Consider the following 24,667-nt stretch of genomic DNA (forward strand, 5'->3'; position numbering starts at 1 on the left):
CAATAAAAGTGTCACTGAAAGACGTGCAGGTACCAAAACACAAACTTAGGATGATTTTGTTATTATTATTATTTTTGAAAGACTAAACACTACCATCTACTAAGTTTTACACAATGTGGATTGGTGCTCTTAAACTCAGAAATCAATAACACCAGCTACTAAATTGCATTTAAGCCACAAGTGCTTTCCAAAAAAGCCTGATTGTGATGGGTTCTGCCCAGACACATCCTTCCTGCCCCCCTCAGTGTGTGGGGAAGGAGATTCCTTGGCCACTATGCCGGTGATCACACGGGGCTGAAAATCTGCCCCCTTGCACATCTCAGCCTGAGCCCAGCACCTTATGGCCACACCACTTTCATCCCAGCCTTGCACCCCAGTGCAGCACCTTGTTACTTTTGTCCTTTAAAAAGAACACCCTCAAAATGAGTAGGAACCATCTCATTTTTCCACACAAAAGGCAAAAGCCCAGAACAAACAGCTTCCAACAGGATCCCCAGCCGTCCTGGCGTGCGCAGGGTGACGTGCATACAAATGGTGCCTAATTAACTGCTTAAGGACAGATTAGTTGCCATATGGTGCCAAGAATGATGGGTGTGCTTCCAGCACAGAATTGACAACAAATATGCCATCTGATGAAGCACACCGCCGGGAAGATGAGCTGCCTGCACCCCGGGGAGCAGAGGGGAGGTGGGCACTTGGTGAGGTTTTTGGAGCTGCTGTGGCCAAGCACGAGGCTGGGAGCAGGGAACTGCAGGCACCCCAGTGCTGAGGCTTCAACTGCTCGTGCCTAACGTTGCCCCGGCTGCCTGGGTCCATGAGATGTCGGCAGTGACCACATGGCGAGAGGTTCTGCTCTGCTCTTGTCTCAGTGGCAATTACTCTGCAGCCATGCAGTAGTTCAGGGACTAAGACACCAGCTAAGGAGGCCAAGAGGGAGGAAGAGATGTGCCTGCATACTGACCTATTTCTCCACCCAAGCCAGATGCCTCTCACAAAGGAAGTCTTTCTGTTTGCATACTGGAAAGGGAAGGGATGCGCTCGGCTTCCATGCCTAGGGCAGGAGCCTGCCCTCGAAGCCCCACCTCACCCTGCAGCTTCCTTTGCTGCATAAAAGCTGACCTGGGACAAGTAACAGTGTTCTGCAGCTCACAAACACGATGGGCTTGGTAAGAGTTCAGCCACACAGCATGGCCGGTGTCCGGGCAGAAGGAAGAAAGGATGGGGAAGGACCACACCTCTGAGCTGTGACAAGTCATTTCATCAGCTCAGACGCCTTCTTCAGCAGTGCCATATCCTGCACGTGTTAATCAGGAGAAATCGTTTAATCTTTCTTACCTCCTTTTTCTGTAAAATGGGTTATTGATATATCCCAGCCTTGCACGGTTTGGCACGGATAAATCCATAACCAGCACTCTGTTGCCATGGTTATGGGACTCTCCGAAGGGGTGTGTGCGAGAAAGAAATGCAAACTGTAATTCATACAGATCCCCTCTTTCTAAAATCCCAAATTGCATCAGTTGAAGTTGAAGCAAAGTCCCTGCAAATCAATGCTAAGGTTCCACTGTGGTGCAGATCAGCTTGTTGAAGCCTGAGCTCCAATATTTCTCCAGAGCATTCCCAACACCTGCTGAAACTGACAGCCCTGAAAGCAAGAAGGGCTCTGCCCCAAATGTTGGAGCAGCAGGTTATCCTGCAAGCATTATGCTATCGAAAATGGTGTGGTAATGAAGAGTAGCTGACAAAACAGTCACTGTGAGCACCAGAAGTTCAAGAGACCCTGTGCTTTTATAGGAGCAATTTACGCAGGGCTTTGATTACCTCTGAAATGGAACAATCCTGAGTAGGAACTGAGCTCTCTTTCTGCTCGTGCTTGGGCCTCAGTAGGAGCTGGAAAACCGAGGAGATGGCTTACATGTTAAACTGAAGCAAAAGGAAGGACCCTCCCGCCTTCACAGAGTCTGTTCACCTCCTCCTCCCAGCACAGCTTTAAACACCTGCCCGCAGCCTGCACCTCATGCCACTCCCCTGAATACACAAAGTGATGTGGCTGTGTACAAACTGCCTCCTACTGCCATGCAGCACTTGAAAAACAAGAAGGAACAAATACCAGCAACACTGATGATGCAAAAAGACATGATACCACTGGATAAAAATCCCGTATTCTGAAAATGGGCTACGGCCCACTGAGATCTCCAGCTTTGGCACAGCTCTGGAAATTTGAACTACAGAAGCCCGAGGAGCTAAGAGCTGAGAGTTGCTAGGCTAGACGAAAAATCTACTTTAGTGCAGAAAATGTTAAAGCAACTTCTAAACCACAGCCAGGAGGCACCTAACTACTGCATTGCAATGGGCCATTGAGCATCACAGCAGCCCCAAAAGGAAAGTAGCTGGAGCGCAGAGAGGAAGATGGAAAGGTGCAGGGAGAACTGCAAGGTAAGGAACATGCTCCTGCAGAAGACACAGCACACACACACACAGCGTGCCTCTTCAGCAGAAAGCCACCTGCCCTGGCCATCAATGAAGCCATTCAGAGCCTGTGCAGACACTGCATGGTCGGGGGCAGGTTGGGAGCCAGCCCTGCACGTGCAGTGTGTCACGGCTCAATTATCGGCGCTAATTGTGGGTGCTACTTTGTCACTGCTGGGATCACGTCGTGGGTTTTAAGTAGACAGAAGCACTAATAGACTGAACTCCATCAAGTAGCGTACTAGTCTCAAATAACTTCAAAATTATTGAAGTCAGGCATACGATTAGCTTCAGAGGCAGGCGAAAAAAAGTTATTACAAGATCAGCAAAATCCCACAAAACTGCCGCTTTTTATTCAAATGCAACTCTATCAAAACGCTTCACACAGCAGCCTGGATGCCATTTACAACACTCACTGAGAGAAACAACGAACACGTTTTTTAGAAGATAAGGCTTTTCACAGTCTTCTTTATTATCATTACACTAATTATTCTGGAATAGTAGTTCCTTTCTTGTTCAAGAAACATGGAAAATTCAGAAAGAAAATGCAGTACAGTATTCCCCCCTCCCTCATCCCTTTCCTTTTGAGAGAATGGTTAAAGGCTCTCTCTTAAGACTCTAAAAGTAAGACACTAAATACAGTCAGACAAGAGATTGTCACTTATATTCAGTGTTTTTACAAAATTCAGTAATTTATAGAAAAGCAAAGTTCTTCAAAATGACCTTTTAGGTACTAGACAATTTATCTGAAGTGGAAGAAAGAGGAAAAAAATCAAGAGGACTTTCTCATGATAGTATGAAGTGCACTTAGTAAGAGAAAGCTGTTGAAAACACTTATGCTCTATTTTAGGCCTTTCTGCTGTTGCCCATCACCATGGCATCAGAATATCTGAAATGTAAAGCAGGCGAGCGACCTCGGGGTCCCCGTGGGGTTTCTGGCTCTTTCTTGGTTTGGGCACCCGCAGAATCCCATGCCAAGTGAGCCCACGTGTGAGCGAGGGTGACGGCATGCTGCATTTTTCTGCAGTGCTATGTATGAGGAAGGACCTACAGGAGTTCTTAAATTGGTCAGAGTTTGGCTTTGTCCATTTACCTCTGGAAGTATTTTCCATACCCAGGTCCTTTTTGGACATGTTACCTATGCTTCAGAGTGTGAAAGTGGCACGTTAGCTTCTCTGAGGCCTAGGTAGATGTCTTGAGGTGCAAATGCACATTTTACTGTAAATACTTTATTTTGAGGTCTGAATGGGTTAATTTTCGTCGCTGGTAATTCTGTGAAACTTCTCAAATGGATGTAAATTCATGGTGTACACTTTTTAAAGCTTTTCTTTTGCCATAATAAAAACCTAGTCCCTGTCACACTTCTGTCTCTCTCCTAACGTGACAGCCAGGACCGTCACTGTCATGAGTTACACGATGTAGCTGTTATTACAGCGAACATTACGTCTCAAATGATAGGATTTTGTGGTCATCTGGTTGAGCTGTGCAAAATTCTGTTTAAACAGAACTAACAATGAAACATTTAGAACCATTACATAAAGAATCAAAGAAATGAAAGAACAAAGCAAAGTAATGAAGACCAAAATTAAAAAAAAAAAAAAAAAAAAAAAAAAAAGTGTGGGGGAGAAGTACCTGAGGATGTTTGACATTCTCCTGTGCAGCTCTTATGTACACAGCAGTTCTAATTTCTCCTACAACTCCTACCAAGGCTTGTGGTTAGAGCCTCACAGATGTCCTGAGGTAGACCATCTTGTCTGGCTGCATCCACATCGCCACACAGTCCTGGAAACCAGACTTCTGCAGATGAATTATCCCACCGATTGTAGGGACTGGCTTAATGCACCACCAGCTGTATGCTAGGAATGCAAATTTGGTGCTCTGACAAAGCTCAACAGCTGCTTGGTAAATCTACGCAGGCTCCTGCCTTCTCCTCCTTGCAGCCCTTCTGCCTGGCCGCGACTGGCAGCGTACAGAGCTGCGTGCAATTTCCAGGGACTTAGCAAACTAAATTGCTGGCTCAATCCTCCACCAAGAAATCTGGGAAAATTAAATCAGACCAGAGTTCTCTAGATCACGTACCAAACGTCTCCGTGCTGCCCTGGGAAGAGCTGTGGGCATCACAGAGGTCTCCTACCTGCTGGGCTCATGGCAGGCAGACTCCAAGTGGTGCAGGGTCAGCACGGGGAGGTGCAGGGGCAGCCCAAGGGGGCTCACTCACCCCATGCAAGGTGCCTGAGGATGGCAGACAATTGGGCAGGACAAACGCCTCACATTTTCTGTCGCACCTCAGCTTGTGTCTTCTCAGTAGGGCTTTGCACAAGCTTCTTGACAAATCACAGAATTCTTCTCTATCACCCGCTCTTAGAAAACACTAATGCAACACATAGCAAACACTGGGTCCTCAGAACAAGGAAACAACCAATTACTGTAGTTCATCTATTCAGTGAAACTATTAACACACCCATATTTCAAAAACCAAACCAAACCAAAAAAAAAAAAAAAAAAAAAAAAAAAAAAGAACCTTCTGAGAGTGCAGGGAGAGTTATACTTAGAATATTTAGCCTAGGGTTTTTACCATTTTTTTGGCACTACATGCAAAAGCAGTGTCTACTTAAAATAATTGCAAAGCCAGTGTAATTCATTCAGAATCACCGCAAAATAGGTCCGAGGAGAGAGAACTTTAAAAAAAAAATTTAGAAAGGAATGAAATCGATGCCTTGAAGACAAATGTAACCAAAAAAAATGTAAGACAAAATCATTACTCAGGGAAGACAGGGCAAATTATTACTGCTTTGATGCATACAGAAAAGCATCTTGATAACTGCAAGGCAAACCAAGGTGTTGCCATTTTTGCTGAAGAATGTGTTATCAGAAGAGAACTTTGTCCCCACATCCTGGGACCTTGGACAGTGGTGATTTGATTGAGCTGGCCTCAAAAATGGGAGACAACACCCAGACCAGAAAGGCAGAGGAGCTGATGAATGCAGCAGCAAGGGTGCAGCTCTGGAGGAGCTCCCTGAAGGCAGAGCCTTGCAGCTCCACACATCTCCAAGCAGATAACCACAGATCCAAGAAGCTGCGGGGGAGCTGATATTTCTGCACGTCCAGCCATTACATCAGCTGTGGCATAACAAGTTGATAACAACCATGTATTTTGAAAATGATAAGGTAAGAGAGTCAGCCCCACAGAAAAAAAAAAAAAAAAAGTATTTATACAAGATATTTCAAAGTTACAAAGAATCTAAAGGGCAGTCATAGAGAAGATGAAGAGAGGTTTTTCTCAGAGGCAGACAGGGAAGGTGCAAGAAACAACTAACACAACTTGCAGCAAGAGAAAATATCATTGCACATACGAAAACATTCACAAAAGTGGTGCAGCACAGGAACGTGGGCCCAAAGAGTCTGTGACATCTCCACTGTGAAGATCTTCAGACCTGGACTGGACAAGGTCTGCAGCAACCTGATCTAACCTTGAAAGTAGCCCTGCTTTAACCAGGAGGTTGTGGGAGACACCTCCAGAAGCTCCTTTCTGACCTAAATTAGTCTGTGAGCTGCTTTGGAAAGGTGGAGGGAAGCAGCCCATCTCATGCATGTGCTTAGGTAACCACAGCTTTTCCTAAGCACGTCCGAGGATACTGGAGCTCCCGGTGGAACTGGACCAGCTCAGACAGAGAAGCTGCCCAGGAAGCTGCTCACGCACCCTTCAGGCTCCCAGCCTCTTACCTGGCAGTTCAGCTGGAGGTTATCAGTCACGGAGCTACATCTCTGTTTTAGCACTAGATGTGCTAAGGTGCATCCAAACCTCGTGTCTCGCTGTATATTCAGGCCATTTTCTAGCATCACCAGTCCCCCTGCCTCTTTTCAAAACACTGCTGAGAAATGTTTCCTGTGGTCAAACAGCTGTAAAACATCTTTAAAAACACCAAGCCATTCCATTATAATCACTCCTAAAATAAAAGAGAAACTAAAAAATATTCAGTAAAATTAGCTGGCTTCATTGGTGTGAAACAGTATTATTCAGTGTGTCCTCATCCTCAGGGCAGGGGATGGGCAGAGGGGATTTCTCACACCGATACCAAACTGGAGCAATGCAGAGAAGGAGCAGAGCTATGCCAGTCCAGCAAATCCCCCTCCTGCTGCCCCCATGCTCCTGCCCAAGCTCCCCCTGTCCCTGCATAGTGAAGGACTCATCTCAGCTGCCTCCTGGCCCCGGTACTGCTGTCCCCTCCCCAGCAGACACAAAAGCCATTTTGAGGCCACTGTTCACTGCCCGAGGTTAGAAGGTATCTGTACACACGTAGCGCTGATTCCCCGTTCACGTGCCCACTGACACCACCAACGCCACGTTTGGGAGGTTTATCAGACCGACCAGGGCTCAGCCAGCTTTACAGGATGGTCCTGCTGGAGGTCAGGCAGCAAAGCTGACCCGCGTGTCCCCACACCTGCCTTCGGGCCGGGGCTGTGGTGACAACACACGAGATTCCCCTGCATGCCCACAGATGTCTCTCCACGTTGCTACCTGCGTGCCTGACGTAAGGAACTTCCTTGCCGACAAATTCCCAGGAACAGCAGCAAGAAGAGAAGCGGGGATGTGCGGCCTGCAGAGGCTGCACTGCTCTGCATCACCGCTCACTCCCCTGGGCTCCTGGCGGTGCTTCAAGTTCTCCGGGCTCCATCGAGGAAATCTGGGCAAAAAGCACATGCCAAGTTTTTAGCTTGGCCCGGCTGACCAGAGAGCTCAGGCTCACTTTCCAAGTTTGCTCATTTTTGCAATTTAAACCAGATTCCTGGTATTGTTCCTGCCCATCTCTTTGTTGCTAGAGACTACAGCCTGCTCTCTGCTCGTCTTTCCAGGTCTATGCCACTACACAGGTGCTCTGGTGGCATATGGTACTGTTAAGACTGCACAAAAGGGATTTGAGTTAAGGAACAAATAGTGAAAACTCCGCAGATAAAGAAAGATACCAACCTCCTTCCAGAGGTGGCAGAGAATGGCACGATGCCGCTCGAGATGGGGTCTGCCACCCGGGACTTTCCATCCCAGCAAGCCACCCAGGTGGGTTTTGCTATTTTCTTTCACTGCTTTTGCTCAAAAGCTGAAGAATGGCGAAGGGGCACCAGAACATGACGAAGCACTGCCCCAAGAGACCTCACCGCCCGGACAGCAGTGCCTTTCATCGTATATTTAGGATTGCTCTCCGGTTCCAATACATTTAAGGTTGGAGGGAAGCCAAATGAAGGGGCTAGGGTTGTCTTCCCAGCTCTTTCCTTGTGAAAGCAATTTCCTTTATTGGCATCTTCAAAGCAAAAGTAATCTTTCTGAGGGAGATTTGGCAAAAACATGGAAGGTTTTTATAGCGACGAGGCCAAAGGTTTACAAAACTCCATCGAAGGCACTGCAGTCCAAGGTAATAGGTAGCTATAGGCTCATGGGAGAATTAATAGAAGGAAAGCAGCCTGGGTTTTCAGTAAAGGGAAAGGCAGAAACCTTTGTTTGGTTTTCAGAATTGATTTTTCCCTGTACTTTTCCTTTCCAATGCTCACACATCAACACCATCAAACACCAATATTTTAAAAGGGAGACATAATCTTGAAAACAGTCATTTCAGAAGGTTTGCCATGATTTCAAGCAAATAATTGTACTGAAAAGTAATTCCTGCTTACCCATCGATCCCATATAATGCTACGTTTCCCATCATTAACATCTGGATATGGAGACTGTTCAGCATGACAGCCCAACAGAATGCTATTCCTGAGTCCTTTTGTATTTAGGAAAGAGTTGGAGCAATGGGGGACAAAAGATAAACAAGACTGTGCAGAGCCTAACACTTCTAACCAAGCAGAGTGAATTAAAATCAGCAGAAAATGAAAGACGGTCCTTACACGTGGCACAGCAGCGTCCTCCCAGCGCAGATGCAGGACCCCTCATTCTTTGGCAGAATCAGCTCTTCCCCTGATCATTTGTGCTACAAGCCAGGCTGAGCTGTCATCCAGCGAGTTTTAAAGCCAACAAATGTTCCCATCTCCAATTGTTTTTCATGCCTGCAATTGCAAGTGTATTCAGAAGAGAAGGCAGGCAGACAATAGCAGAAGGATTATATTTCTTAGGCGTATGTGCTGCAGGGATCGTGAAGCTGGGACAGAAGCTGAACACCTCTTGGCAACAGTATCTCATGGAAGAAGCCAAAATGCTCGTTCCTTCTGGACAAAGGGAAACTGCAGGATTTATAAAATGCTATTGTTTATGTCCTTTAAAAATAAAACTATGTCATTTTCTGCTTCGGCTATAGTTTAATTGGTACATTGAGCTGAAAGCGAGCAAAAGTGAAGCTAGCAAAACTTTGCCTGGAGCAGCAGTTTTGCTCTTAACTATGCTCATTACTTCATTATTAACATCTCTTTCTCCGGTGATGTGACAGAAGAAGCCATCGGCATCTCCTTCTCATTACTTAGCTCAACAACTTCCCTCCAGGACCAGAGGTAAGAGGTTCACCCCACCAAGGGTGTCTCTGGACAGGAAGGGGCTGGATCCCGCAGTGCCATCAGTGGCAGCACCAAGCAGGCACCCAGGGTGGACTGAGATGCTCTGGCACACCGGGGTAGCCTTTGTATTGCCTCTCATCTAATTAGACATCACATATTTGTGCTCTGAAGTATTCACAGCAAGATAAATAGATACACTCCTATTTAGCTCGCATTTATTTTTTCCTGATTCCCACCATTTTAGCAGCATTTCCAGGTTCTGCCACCTCCTGGGAACATCCCAGTATTTAGTTCCAGGAACACAGCAACGGGGTAATGCACTTGACCTTATACATACAGTCTTTTCCTTTACCGTTTCAAGCGGTTTTTCTAATATCTTAACAGAAAATTCTGGATGTTAAATTTCCCAAGAAGCACAGCTAAACCCGCCTTTCAGGTTAACGTAGTACTTTTGCAATCAAAAATTACATTAATACATTTTTTTTTTTCCCATGGCATTACTATGACCACAGCTGGACTGTACCACTTGGCTTGTACAGGCAGCACATCGAACACAACTCAGAACCTTGCAGGTAACCCATCTCCGAGCAGGCAGGGAAGAAGGAAAGGCAGAGGGTACACCTGCCAGGAGGCGTTTTGCTGAGCGATGCCCAGCATGCACACATGACCTGGGAATGTTTGTGCACATCTGCAAAACGTTTTTGACCTGAAGCAGTCACAATTTTACAATACACTCATGTTCTCCTTCAGGTGGAAGTCAGCATCTCCAACGTTTTTAGGTCTTTTAGACTCCTCCTCGGCTGCAGAGCCAGAGGAAACAAAGCTTTTATACTGCTGGAGTTTTGGCAGAAGCCCAGGCTGCCTGCTGTTACCTGCTCACACCGACCCAAACAAGTCTCCAAGCAGCAAAACAAATCCACCTGCTTCCAACTCATTGCACGTTTTTATCTCCAAGAGAAAGGTAAAGGTCAGTTTAGTCACAGGTGTTAGGTTAATGCCTCCCTGAAGGAAAGATTGCATCAGGTAAGAGTGGACTTTTGCTCATTTAGGGGACGCTAAAATCTGTAATATCCCAAGACTAGAAGGTAATTGAGGGAAAGTAGTGATGACACTTGAGGTAACCAGATTCACTTGGTCAGGCTGTTCCTTCTTGCTCGGATTCCTTCCCTCCTTTCTGAATCCTTTGGATTTTTTTTTCTGTTTGTAACTGCAAGCACACCGCACAAATCATCCTTTCAAACTTGTTCCTACCTTGATTAAAAAAAGAAAAAAGGTGTTTTACAATTCTAATGCTGTGACTGCTGTGCGTATGCCAGAAGTTTGTTCCTACTGTGTCAGCCCATACAACAGCTCAGCCTTATCTGCACAGCACAGAGATTTGAACAGGTTTAAGAGAGCTTTCAGAAATTTAAATTCTCTGTTTACAACCCAGTAGTCTCCTCTGCTTCTCAGCACATGCCGTGCTGACGAACAAACACAGCCCCCTCCTAGTGCACACATATTCCCCCAGAAGGAGTGGTATGAATTAAGGTCAAGTCCTAACTCAACCCAGCTTGAAGGAAGTGCCCGGGGTGGTGGGCACTAGATAGAGTAGAAAGGGGAAAAGGTTTTAGGTCCATGTAATTTCCCACAGGGAACCTGGAAATCATAATAAACACTAAATCGTCATCACCTCTTCAGCCAGGTCCTCACAATGCTTGCTAAGGGAGGCAGCAGCCACACTCAGAGGTGTCAAAACAAGCAGTGACATTTGGAAAGATTTGGGAGAAAATTCCAAAGACATGAAATTGTGGCCTTTTCGATGACAAAAGACACAGCACCCCACGTCTCTTCCAACAGGGATCACTCCAGCACACATCCACCTGGGCTAACTCTTCTCCAGATAACATACACAGCTTCGAGCTTCCTAGATAACCCTGCGTACAGTAGCATAAAAGCTGTTTACACACACACACATATATATATATTCACACAAGCACTTCTGTATATACACACACACATTTATGTAAGTAAAGTTTACAAGTTGTATATATATATGTATGCCCTATATAAATCTATATGCACACACATATACACATACAGTATATGCAACTGATACAAGACTCATTAATTACAAAAGTGAAACTTGTGAGAAAAAGAATAAGCCTAAATTTCCCAACACTGAAGGTGCAAAATGCCAGTAAAATTAAAATAATATTTAATCCATATGATCATGAGTCTCCCTTTCCAGGAGCCCAGGCTGTGGGAGCATCCTATGCAGTGATGTTACCTTGTCCGTCAGTGTGGGGGGGGGAGGCTTGGGGCAGCTCTGATGGCCAAAGAAAATTGCTTCCCAATGAAGACCACCAAACAGGCTAAGGAAAAAGCAACAGAAAATGATTTCAGTGCTTAGGTCATTTCAAATTGGATAGAACATGTTAGCAAAACATTTCATTTTGATCTTTCCACTCCATGAGAATTCATTTACCAAAAAGGTTAAATCTGTAATTTTTTTAAAAAGCTTTCCTGTTGGGTTCAAAGGGTGCTGCTTGTTCTTATCACTACCTCAGAGCTTGATGTGTGACTGATAACTTCTAAGCCTATGCTTTTTTTTTTTTTTTTTCTTTTTCAGAAGCCTGTGAAAATGCACAAAAAATGCAAGTAATTGCATCCTGAGGTGATGGAGTTATCTCCCCCCAAATCCAGCCAGGTTCCCTGGAATAAACTTTCCTCTCTGAACTCCTCCTGGTCCCTGCCTGCAAAGACTTACCACTGCTTACACAGCATCGTACAGGGGCCACAGTGGGAAAATCATTTTAAAAGCAGCAGCCAAAAATGACAGAGCAGCAGCACTGAAGCAACAGCAGTGTTTTCCCCAGCCTGATGCATACAAAATTCTGACATCGTTCAACATGCTTGCAGACCACAAGCTGTTACAATATCCGGGATGGATAGAAATCCATTCTCTTTTAGCAAGCTGGTATCTGCCTGTATTTCCACGCTGTTGGAGTGTCTTTTAAGCCTGGCCTTATCGTTCCCAAACTGCTCTTTTCAAAATTAGTCGCCAAACTTGCAAAGCTGATTCCTATAAGCAACTGTAGCAGCGGGAGTCTGCCAACGAGAAAACGGGAATTATTTGCATGCTTATAGCCCAAACTGAGTTTTGAGTTAATACTTGCTCTCTGCTTGATATTTTTGCAGCTGTTCTGCTTACCAAGGGTGTGAGGCTAGAAGAAGGAGCCTATTTGCTTTGGACTCTGCACATTAGTTGTTGGCAGGAGGCTGTGATGTATCCGAGAGGTGCTGGGCAGGCTGGAGACAGGCAAAGGGGGCTGCCCTCAGCCCATGTGGGATCCCACCTCTGGCAAACACCTGGGACGAGCAGGCAGGAGGTCCCCGGCCACCTTCGGAGGTGATGAAAAATGAGAGAAATTCCAGTGGGATGAAATTTGTTGTAGCCCTGGAAAGCACTGGAAGTTGTCAGGAGCAAGGGAGCAGCCTGCTCCAACACCACTATGGGGAAAGGCACTATTGGGTCAATCCCCCTCACTTCTCATTCCTCAACTCCTGAGCTTGGGCCAAGCCACCAATTCACACGTCTGCCCTGACCCTGCTGCAACGTGAGCAGATCCACACTGAGAAGAATTTGTATTTCTAGAGGTAGGGTTTTTTCTTTCAACACCTGCTGGAACAAGGGCGCTTTTAGATGATGGAACTTGGAGTGAAGCAGATTGAAATAAAAGCATTATATACCAGTAACACAGCAAGCAGTGAATGTATGGAACAGCTACCATTCGTTAAAAAATGCTTGCAGGCTTTAGAATTTAGCATAAAATTTTACTAGGAAAAAAAAAAAAAAAAAAAAAAAAGGGAAAGTGGCACTTCAGTTTTTCTGCACCTGGATACAAAACATCCCTGAGCAACAGAAGACTGAAGCAATGGGCCTCAGCTTTGTGTAAAAGATGGCTTCAGGAATTTCTGCAGAACCTCCATGGCTAAAAGCAGTAAATCCCCCCAAATACCAAAGATGTTACCAATAGTGTGGAGTAAACTCCAAACTGGATCTGTAAACACAAACGTAATTTCTACATTCATGTAATTTAATGAAGATGCAAAGAAGAAACAAAAAATATTTGCTTATTTTGGCTTTTGGTATTAATTTTGACTCAGTCCACAGCTAATCTATCCTTCAAACTACAACCAGCAGAGGAACTATTACCGGGTGTTGTGATGCTTCTTGTCATACGAACATGCTGGGAGCTGGCTGCTTACTAGAGGTGTATTCACACATTCAGCCATGTGGTGTAATTACAGCTCAATGGCATGTACACAGAAGCACAGAGAACTGGTGTTGCTCATTACCTCCTTTGTTAAAGCCTATTTTTTGTTGCAAGATAGTTCTTATGGCACGAGAATAAACAATAATTTTCTTTCTTTGCACGTCATCAGCATTTTCCTAGACAACTCGTTCCTTCATCGTCAGCACTCACGACTGTAAAAACGCTGCCAATAATCCCTTCCAGTAGCTCTTAATTTAGAGGAATATTTGTGCCCAGCTTTTAGCAGGAGGACAAGGTGACAGGAGATGTGCACGCACACAGAGCTGTGCACACCGTCATGTTCCTGCTCTGCTGACGGGACAGGCTGATTTGCAAGAAAGATGCAGAAAAAAGGACCGCCTAATCCTGAAGGGAGACACCCGCTGGATGTACTCCAGCATTGGGTTAGAAGCCCTACTTAGGTCCAATGGATGGAGAGAGCACAATTCAAAACATTACCTGGAAGAAAGATCACTGCAGATATTGCCCGATGCATTGCCTGATACATTGCCTGGTACGTTGCGGATAACTGGGACCCTCTCCTGTCTGCTCAGCACACTCAGTCATAAAACGCAAAGGAAATGATACTCCTAGGAACACCTTCAGAGATTTCAAAGAAAGGGATGTTTAGTACAAGCTCTTCAGCCTCTTGATCCTACATGGACCATTCTATAAGTGAGCACACTGAGGGAGTTACTGCTAGCAACTTCTGGCCTTACTTTTCTCCAGAAAAATGTTCTGCATCTTTCATTAATTTTTATATGCAAGCCAGACTTTCTTTCACAGATGTTTTAGAGGGAAGCATTTATACAAGCACAGGCAATAAAGAGCTATTTTATCACATTGCCGGAAAATCCATCAGGTTGCAGCATATCTTAACAGTATATCGTTTACAAGGCATTAATAAAGGAGAACTAAATATTATATTACTTCTGGCATAAAGAGTCCATTATAGGTGTTTATAAGCAGATCACTAAATGTTACGGATTTAAGTAACCCTATTGACCTGCACCATAAATGCTCTGTAGCTATTGATTCACCATATATTAACACTTATGGGATAAACTTTTACAAGCACGTTATAAGCTCTCTCGTAGTAAGAAATATGACATCCTCCCAAACACACATAGAAACGCCTCACACACACACACAAACCACAACAAACGCACAAAACCAAAACACAAGAAAGAACAAAAGTCTTTTTTTATTTGGTTTACCTCCTGTAAAATTAAAGTTATACATCGGTGTACAAAAGTAAACACAAAACAGACCCCCTTTTTTTGTTTTTAAAGAAAAAAAAACGTTTTCTTAATTTTTCAAATGTGGAACTTGACAAAAGAGAGGGAGGACCTGAAACAGCCAACCTAGATGGATCAGATGAAGAATTTCCAAGAATAACCAAGAAGCATTAAATCTGTTCCTTCTCTCTTTATGCTATTTTATGACATAATTTGCTTGCAGTATATTCAGTAACAGAGGGAATGCAACTCATCTAACTAAAGAGATCTCAGAATTAGCTGTCCAAGTTGGTATTGGTCACCTGTCTAACTCAATCACTGGAGAAACGAGGGACATCCAGAGGACAACACAAGACATTTACCTTAGATGGCTCTATCCAAGTCAGCTTCACCCTCTGGAGAGGCCTTTTTCTCACCATCAAGGCCATCGTCCAGGTTCCCTCTCTAGAGCTGGATGACTATCATGTGGACAGTCATGCCTGAATAAGACAAGCCCCATTTTTAACATCTGCTTCTACACAACAGCTGCATATTCAGCTCAGCATGATGTGTGGTATTTGAAGGTTTAACCCATAAAAATGAGAGCTTCAGCTTAGGCAGAGTGGTATCAATACAAAGATATTGGTTATCATGGAAATGGATGGAAAAGTAGCAGCTGATACCTGAAGGCATTGACTGAGCTCGATTAAATCTCAGGTTTGTACCCTGCATGTGTCAGCAATGGTATCACCAGGGAGCAGGGTGTGAAGCACTTTGAACCCCAAGCATTTCTGACTTCTGCATTCCCCAGCACATAACCTATTGCTGTCTTATGCTGGGAAGACAAGAAAAGAACAGAAGGGTGAACGTGTTTCTGAATGCTGGAATTTCAATGTGTATCTCTGTAGGATCACCTGCAATATGTTCTCTGCTGTTTATGTTCTGTAAGTGCAACCTGTTGTTAGTATCAGGTGTCTGTAAAATATAAACCAGGCTCAAGTACCAAGAGGAACTGTAATAAATCACTACCAGTATACAACTGTTTCTATTAAACACTCAGGACTGCACCAGTTAAGTTTCCTCTCAAATACTGGTGTGGCACTTGCTCTGGCATCAACTTTTTCCTCCTAACTGGCTCCCCACCATAACAGTAACTCTGTGACTGCGCACCTTTATTTGAGCCAAACACCAATACCTAGTGCAGTTACAGAATAATTCTTCATATCAATGAAGAATTATAACAAAGTATTTGGAAAAGAAAAAAATGAATCTATACGGAAATGAGTACAAAACTATGCTTCCAAGATAGATTTACCACGCTTTAGGAAAAACAAGAGCTACATCATCCCTGTTCAGATGCCTGATTTTTATTATTTTTCTTCTTAGTGAGGCTAATTAGCAATGTAACAGACATTAGTTCTTACCGTTTGGGTTGTATGAGGGTAGCAAGACAGGACTTTCCTATTCTGGCACTAAGCTGTGAATGTGCTTGTGCTTGCACTGTGGGAACAAAGCAGTGTTCAGAGCACAGGAGCCTTGTCTACTTCCTTACCTACGGTCTCCTACTTTGCATAAACTGACTTGGATGGCAAGCACTGCCATGTGGCTGTTGATAAATGAGGGCAGAAGACGGCAGCCTGCTGGTAAACGTGTGAAAATATTTGTTACTGACATCCGTATCCTACATTCAAGTTTGGCATGCAACACCTGCACACAAAATACCCTCGTGTGCCTGTCTATAGGAAACACCAGAAAAATCTCAGTAACATTAGCGATCTCTATTCAGCTCTTGAATACCAAGGAAACAAGACAGTAATACCTGTTAGAAGGAAAACACTGCAAGAATATGCTTAGCTCTAACTCATGCTTCAAAGACTATAATTTTAAAAAATACTCAGCTCACATACAGTGGCTTTCTGTGAGGGCTGGCTCAAAGTTTTCAGCTAAATTGAAGCGCTTGGTGAATTTTCTTTGCTGCTGTTAAACTACTTCTAAATGATAACCGTAATGTAAAGCCAGCTGCCCATCAATGTGACAAGAAGCTTGTCTTGATTTTTCATGTGCCATCACCCCGCCACTGCTAATAGTATTACTTGCAATATATTGTCCCCTGTAAGTGCAAAGAAAAGGCACGAGTACAAGAGTCTCTTAGTAAAACATTAATCTCAGATCACAGATTTATTTTATGGATTTGCAACACAGCCCATATTACAAACATTGTCTGGGAACATTTACAAGAATAAATAAGATGGACTCGCAGTTGTAAAAAAAAGATTACACTTCACTGTAATGTACAGTCAAAAAATATATCTGATATTCATTGACTTGACATTATTTACCTTCCTTCTTTTAAGCTAGAAAGAAAAGACACTGAATGCACAGTGTTGAGATTTTTGTATTTATAGTTTTTCCTTTTTTTTTCCGTACGTGCTTTATCTATCAAACATCCAAACTGTACAAGTGAGTTTCACCAGTAATCCATAAAGGCCAAAGGAGGGGAGATGGGGGCAGAATTGCAACAGCAGAGACTTGCTCTCATGCAGCATTCCTCCCTGCTGGCAGAATGCATCCAGGGAGCTGGATAGGATCCTGCTGATCCAGATGCAGCTGCAGCATTGCTGTCTGAAGTAGTAACAAGTCTGGTAACAAGTGATGCTAGTACATTTTAATTTCAACAGGATTGGCGCAGAGGGGAAGGAGGTGAAGGAGATTAAATCAATACAGGAGTGAATTTTGTCAATGCGGTTAGTCAGTATGGATTAAAGGTGTCAAGGATGCAGCTGCAACGTTCAGCATGGAAGAGCAGCGTAAGTGCTGAAGACATAAGAAAGGGCTACAGGGGTGATGAGGGGGATAATGCCAGTTCTGCTCCAGGTACACCGAAGTCCAGCACACGAAGCCTTAGAGCTAGTTACACTTTCAGCAATGCAAACAACCCATCGTCATCTGTCCTGGGGAGTCTTTTAGAATAGCTGAATTCATGAAAGCTTATAAAATGTTGGCCTTACTCCTACTTCCACCCCTGCGAATGCACTCCTTTCTGTAACTTCAGGTAAGGAAGATTTCCTGGAGGTCCCCACTGAAAGATGATGTACTCACACAAGGAAATAAACCTCTGCAGAGCAACATATCCCAGTAAAAAATCTTCACTGAAGCCCTGTCATTTTGCAATGAGTACTTCTGCTAAAGTGACCCCTATTCTGCTGGTAACCTATATAGAAAAGATCAGGACTGGTCCCAAAGGTTACATCAACAGTGTACCTCCACCGGGCAACAAGTAAATCCTTGCTCCAGACAAAACTGTCTCTGACTACACTGCTTAGAAGCAGCTCATGCTGAATTGACTTGTAAGAAAAAAGTTTTCTCCTCCTCCCCCCACCAGGAAACATTACGGGAACACCAGCATCTGTCATTCAGTCTGCTGCACTGTTTTGTTTTTTTAAGGGTTAGGTTGAAAACAGAAATAAGGGTGAAAATTCTGTTAGATGCACTGGGACAAGGCTAGGAAGGCTCATTTAGATCTCTCGCTTCTTACAAACAGAACAAGCTGCCAGGTTTTCACAATTATGCTGCTCCAATATGAAACTGTAGGATATTCTAAGTGTAGTCTATCGGTTACAAGGGAGGCTTTTAAAATCTTTTAACACAGAAAATAAGGATTAGAGACTAGAGGCCACTGGAACTCAGCAAGATTTTTGTCTTTCCATAAAACTCGGTATCATCAGGATTTGGTCTTGATGTATAAAAATGCATGAATTTACTTAACTGCTATACCAAATTGTATGTTCGTCATATACGTATGAGGAGGAAGATGACTAATATTTCCCAAGTCAATAAACAGATACTACATGATAGATTTTCCTAGCAGCCCTTGCAGAAAGTGGGCTTTGCTTGCTTGCTATGCTGTAGGAAGAGCTAAGGGTATTTTGGGGAACAGGGAAAGAAAGGGCACTTGCATTTAAATTGTGTATCATATATGTATGGCTACAGAAGACCACAATCTAAATAAAATATGAACACAGGGGGGTTAATAGAGTACTCATTACTCATTTCTGTATACCTAACTGTAATTAGCTGGCTTCCTCAGTTCCTGCTCCTGAGAAGGTCTGTGCAATGAACATGTAATACTCTGTTTTACCACTTCACAGTTTTCTAAGAGGTGTACTGAGTTTTAGACTCAAGAGTCATGCTGAATACCTTTTGTCACATGGTCCCATTTATGTTTCTAACAAAGAACTGAAGCTTGTTCACTTCAGACAATCGGAAGGATCTCAAATGAGAACCCAGCAGGCTCGTACCAAGTTCAGGAGATGCCCTTTCCAAATGCTAAATATTAACTTGGCTGCCAGTATAACACAGTGGATTGTTTAAATGTATTCTAGGACAAAGAAGTATTCTGAGTACAGCATTTGCACTGTATTGCACATGCAGGAATACGCCGGGACTGTGCACAGCTCTGTGATGACTTTCAAAGAACCCCGCGAGCGTGACAGATAGGGGCACCTCGTACTTGAAGATTCCTCTCAAGAAAATCGCCTTTTATCTCTTTCCCTCAGGATTTATTCCCTCTGTTACACTGACTGCTCCATCTCTAGAGAGCTCCACAAGGTGGAATGTGCTACCACCTTGTTTTTTACGATCTTGACATGAACTCACAAAAGCGAGAATGACATAAGTAAACCCCTGCGAGAATGAGAGGGAGAACAAAGTGGAAGTTTCCTACCTGTTTCAGGACTCCGTGTAATCTTCCTTTACCTCCAATGTCTGTCTTTCTCCAAAGGAGATTTCTTTCCTTTTCCCTCTCTTCCAGATAGCAATTGGTTGAAATGCCTTTGGAACTGCCTGCTGCAGGCAGGAGCCTCTCTCCTTTCTCTGCCTTTACAGGACTCATGAGCAGTGACCCACGATGACTGCCAGTGAGCCTAATTCTAACCTAATTCTAAAGGATCTGTGAAAAGTAGATGGAAAAACAAGTCTAATATCTACAAGTCTAAATCTACTACTGTAGGGTCTATATTGCCACTGGACATTTTCACAGGGCATTTACAGATCTAGAATAAAAGGCAGAAACCTCCTGACACACTAACCCACATTTCTCTGCCCAGAAGCTATGCTTTGGGATTCCCTCCTTTGCCCTACATGGACCAGATTGATTAGGGGTCGCAGCATTTCCCAAAATATCTGTCTACTTTCTGGGCGTGTGGGCGTAACATGGGCTGGCACTGAGCAGGAGAGATGGGCTACAGGAACTGCTGCTTGATTTTGGGGGGGGGGAAAGGTGACAAAGTCTATGGCTTTTTCGTGCTTGTAAAAATCTTTCCTTCTAGCCACCTGTTGCCTGTGGACTAAAATGGACAACTCTAGCTCACACAAACGGCTGAAATGTGAATAAATGAAATGGGACCGATCAGTGTTGGAGCTAAGCATGACAAAAGCAGACAGAAATCTGTGCAACTTGGCTAAAAAAAATTCAGTCATGAACTGAAATGCCTCCTGCTAACCACAGACTCACTGGATCAGACAATACCAGTTATTTCAGTCCGCAGACCTAAACCCACTAAATCCCCATCTGCTTGTTTGCCACCTGTTTCAGTTACCTTCACACGGACACTATGCTCCCATCCATGGTCTGTTTTCTTCACATTAATAAACAAATACCTCAGGTCTACTTACAGGTCCTCAAATACCTTATTCTTTACAGCCTTTTTGGGGGGCTGGGGGGTGGGAAGGTGCCTGCAAAGGATGCAGCTCCTGCAGAGATCTTAATTTTGAAAAAAAAAATAAAATAAAAAAAAGATTTTCAAAACCTACTGTACCTTGCAGGGTGTTTAGTCTCTCTGTTTCTTTTCTGCAACAACTCAGGGTCTCCTTTCTCCAGCAGCCAGCCTTGATATCTCTTGCTTCAGTTATATCCCTTAACAATTTAAGATGTTGGTTACCCTGTGTATGAGATAGTCCCCATACCCCCAGCCTTCTTGACTTATTTCCAGTTCCCTGAATATCAGATTACACTTCAGATCCATACTATGCTATCAATAAACAATTCTCACCCAACTCCGCCAGGATGTTGGAATGGGAATAAATGTTTTCCTTACCACCATTCAAATATTGTCAAAATCATTTTTTCCCAGCCTAAAATTCAGTCATTGAGGAATTCACCTTTTCTACCTTATATTACTGCTCCCCAACCACAGCAAGTAATACTGCGGTTGGAAAGTTTGTCCCTGACTGTTAACCCTTTCAGGAGTGAGAAAGCCTCCTTTACCTCATCATTTCTCTTTCCCAGTGAAAACAAACCCGATGCCCATGATCTTGCTTCAAACACATTACCTATTTTGCTACTGGTTGTTCTCTATGGTTTAAAGAACCTTAGGATAACAAGGTTATTTAAAGTGGCCTTCTTTTCTTTCCCTTCATCATTAATTTACATTCAACATATATGCATTGAGTAGCACAGAACAGTGTGAATCCCTGAGCCAACAGAGACCCAGGTCAGTTCCCTGAAAGCAATGCAGCTGTGTGCTGATATAACAGTTTGGGTCCATAAGCAGAACCACCTGTAGTGTTTGCTGAGCATCCTTCCACACTGATTGTCAGCTGAACATTAGAAGAAAGCTGAAACACTGAACTCAGCTGGCACATAATCAGTTGTGACTAACAGTTCGGCTGTGCAAACCAACAACATTTGCATCAAACTTGTTTCTTGAAAATACGAGGTAAGGTGTAGCTTAAACACCTTTCACCGCTAACATCACTTTGCATTCTCAGAGGGCTACAAGCACATGGAACACGTCAGCTCGTACTTGCCACTGACCCTGTACTAGTATTTTTTATACCATGAAAATACATTCAAACCTACCTCAAGACCTTACACAACTTCACTGCAAGAGCTATTCTGCTCTGCTCATCTAACACCTGCTTCTCTCCATGCATACATCCCCCCTCTAGGCTTACTTCTGGCTTTTAAATCTACTTTCCTCTATGCTATTGTTAAGCCTGGAATCACCTCTGACACTTAATTTTTTGGTTATATTGCCATTTCTTCTACCTCTCTATTCCCTTTATCCTGGGTATTAACCTCAGAGCTTGAACTAGTCTTTCAGTAGCTATAGGTATGCTAGTTTCCACATAAAATTAACAGAATGTTTTTAATTAATATTTCTAAAGCTTCTACAGGGAGTGATTCTCTCTGGCTTTCTGGAGCTGGTGAAGTCATGAACATTTCACTGGTAGTTTCTCCTTATCTTCTTTCAACCTGGGCAGTTGAAAAATCCCATCTTGGGATCAAGATTCCCTCCTTCCTCTTCTTTGCAACTGGCCCCGAACTACTGACCTATGCTGCTACAGCAAGCTGTTGTTACAGCAATTACGCCTGAAATCCAAACAGTTGCATTTTTCCTTCCTTCTGTTTTTTATGTCGTAATTTTGCTTTGTCTTCTATTCTTTTGCGGAATTGCTTGTGTAGCTTAGCAGAAAAAATAAAAAATAAAGAAAAAAAAAGTAAATCAAACAAGCAATTTGTTTCTTGTAACACCAGACATTCACCTGGTGTGACAGACAAGCACCAATATGAACTAAAGGGGATTTCTGCAGGCAACAGGGAAGACCGACCTGAAACAGAGCAGAGGAACCTGTGAGGGGGTTCTCATCAATTCTTTGTGGCACTCTAGCTACATCAAGGGATGCTGTAGTCCACCACATTTAAAACCTTCAAGATTTTCACTTGGAAGAAGCCAAGAATCCAAAGCTTCTTGGAAAGAACATGAGCTAAACAGTTCAGCATCCTCTGCAAGCCCCTTTTCTGCTTAGCAGGAAGAAGGATTATTGCTGTTCCATTTGCAAATACCAAGCATCCTTTCTTAAGACTGCTGCAGGTCCTGACAGAGATAACTTTTTGGTTAGATACTGGTCTATTTACATCAAGTTGCTTTTATCAGATTTAATTTTCATACTTCATTGTCAAGTCAAAGGTATAATTTTTTACAAACGAATGTCTATGAGGCAGAGGTGCCTTTTCAATCTGCATGTGGGATTAGTAAATTTTTTTGAGCTTCTGGCATTCTCTGTGCCAGGCATTAACACAACAGAGTTCCCAGCACAGTCTCTGAGTATTTACTTAGGGGTAGAAAACTACAAAGTGGTAAGAAAGCAGAGTTTTCCTTAAATTCTTACATTCAGTCTAGCTTTTAACAAGTCTGTATTTGAAGAAACCTGCATCTCCCAGAATCTAATTTACACACAGAGTAACCCAGTATCCCTGCACCCTCAAGATAAATAAATAGCTAAACTGAAATACTGAATGTTAAAGTCCTTGTTCATATAAAATTCTCCAAGATTATCCTGCAGACCTTAGTGATTAACTATTTAAGCATACTCTTCTAGAAAAGTAATTTCTTAGCTTCTAGGAAGTCAGAATGAGATCCAGAACCAGGGCAAAACACATCTGATGTTTGGTTCAAAGAAGTAGAGCTGCACAGGCATTTCTGCAGAACAAAACAAAAGCTGTGTTGCTTAAGATGGAAAGTTGCTGTGCTGGTCAAAGACTTTTCTGAGCACATGTCAGAACAGGTTTCTGTGTATGTACATCACCTTTCCTACAGCCTGGATGGGTTACCATTTTGAAATACACAGGAGCTGGAAATGTGAATAAATCACTCAGCTACATCTGATTGTAAAACAGTTTGGAAACAGTGAGGAAACCTTGATGAAACCCAATTTTAAGATTACCTTCAGATTGTAAGTTCTTGAGCAGGAACCTTCTTTGTTCTCTCTTTGCACAGTGCCTAGTTCAGCAGGGTCCTGTCAGGACTAGGGGTCCTAAGTTCCACAGCAATACAAATAATAAATAAAAAAATAATAATACATAGTATATGATCGATAACACCTACTTTATACCCTGTTTTTCAAAGACACACTGCACCCCAGCAAATACTTGAAAAATATGGTAACAAAGTTACCAAAGTTGCAAGACAAATGCAATTTGTTTGATGCAAATATTTAACCTTAGGGTTTAAGTGGCTGGGAAACTCATTAATGCCATTGCTTCACCAGCGCTGAAATGAACACGGAGTAGAGATGTAACCAGTTCATGCACACAGCCTTGGGAGTCTAGCAGAAACTGGGAGGAAACATGTAGAAGCCGAGGCAGTGAATCCATGAACAATTTCTCATCTCCATCATCTATTTTCATGCTGAAAGGAACCAGATACAGAAATATAATTCCAGTGGTTTTTGGTGTTGGCCTTTTCATTTGGAAAATAAAACAAACACAGGTAAGGTAGGCAAATTGTAATGAAACATGTCATAGATCCCCTATGGCTATCTCATTTTTCCCAAATGACTGCTGCATGAAGTTCAAAAATTAAAGACTGAGATTCAAAAATAAAAATATAACTTAAAAAGGAAACATTTAAAAGAGAATTTCCTAAGGGTTTCATTCTTTCCCCACTCTGCGGCAAGGAGAGCAAAAATACAATCCCAAAGAGGAGAGAAGTCAGAGGGGATTAGAAAGTCCAGTCTTTCAGTCTGTCTCCCATTTTGCTAATTTTTACAGTAGGTTATTTAAGAAGCGGTAGATGCTCCAGTAGAAAGCAGGCAGCAGCAAACACAGGCATCGTCTCCTCCTTCCAGCGAGGTCTGTGCAGTCTCAGTCTCTTGCTCTGGGAAGGAGAGGTTTTCCTTCCCACACCTGTTACTGCCTTCTAACGTGGGAAAGGGGAGAAGCGTCTGCCAGGGGTTGGGGTCTGCCATGTCGGAGGCTCCCCTCCCTTCGCTGGGCTAAAAGGAACTCAAGTATTCCAGTGCAACCTCGTATACAAATTTATACTGTTCCTGAAAGACAAAACAGAAGTCAGTTACGCTGGGATGCAGATGGACTCTTTGGAGCCTCATTCCACAAGCTACCAAAAATATCTCCTCTTTCCTTCTTAAACATTTGGCAGGACCAGGCAAACATTAATTGTATTTCTCTGTGATACTGAAAAAGCATTACTAAGAGATGTTATCATCAATGGAAAAGAAAAATGCTCAAAGAGACAGCCACTCTATGGACTATTCATTAGTTCATGTTCTGTGCCCTCACTGCTTTTGAGGAAGAATTCAGTGTGATCGATTGAGATGTTTGAATTCAGGACAGTTTAATCTCTCTGGTTGCAGGGAGCATGGTCTGGGCTTCAGACTCTTCTCCCTGCCTGCTTTCAAGGC

At 43.3% G+C, this 24,667-nt stretch overlaps 1 protein-coding gene across 5 annotated transcripts in view; it reads right to left on the minus strand.

Moving 5' to 3' along the window:
• Window positions 1–16,629: 16,629 nt before the first annotated feature.
• Window positions 16,630–24,667, minus strand: part of PTPRT (protein tyrosine phosphatase receptor type T) — a 573,321-nt gene continuing 565,283 nt past the window's right edge. For all 5 annotated transcript variants that reach the window (XM_084537660.1, XM_084537664.1, XM_084537663.1 and 2 more), the window contains one exon: window positions 16,630–24,295. In XM_084537660.1, the coding sequence (XP_084393786.1) occupies window positions 24,242–24,295 (54 nt within the window). In that variant the 3' untranslated portion in view covers window positions 16,630–24,241. The remainder of the gene's footprint in view (window positions 24,296–24,667) is intronic.

This window comes from Aythya ferina, assembly GCF_964211825.1.
Source record: "Aythya ferina genome assembly, chromosome: 16".
NCBI lineage: Eukaryota > Metazoa > Chordata > Aves > Anseriformes > Anatidae > Aythya > Aythya ferina.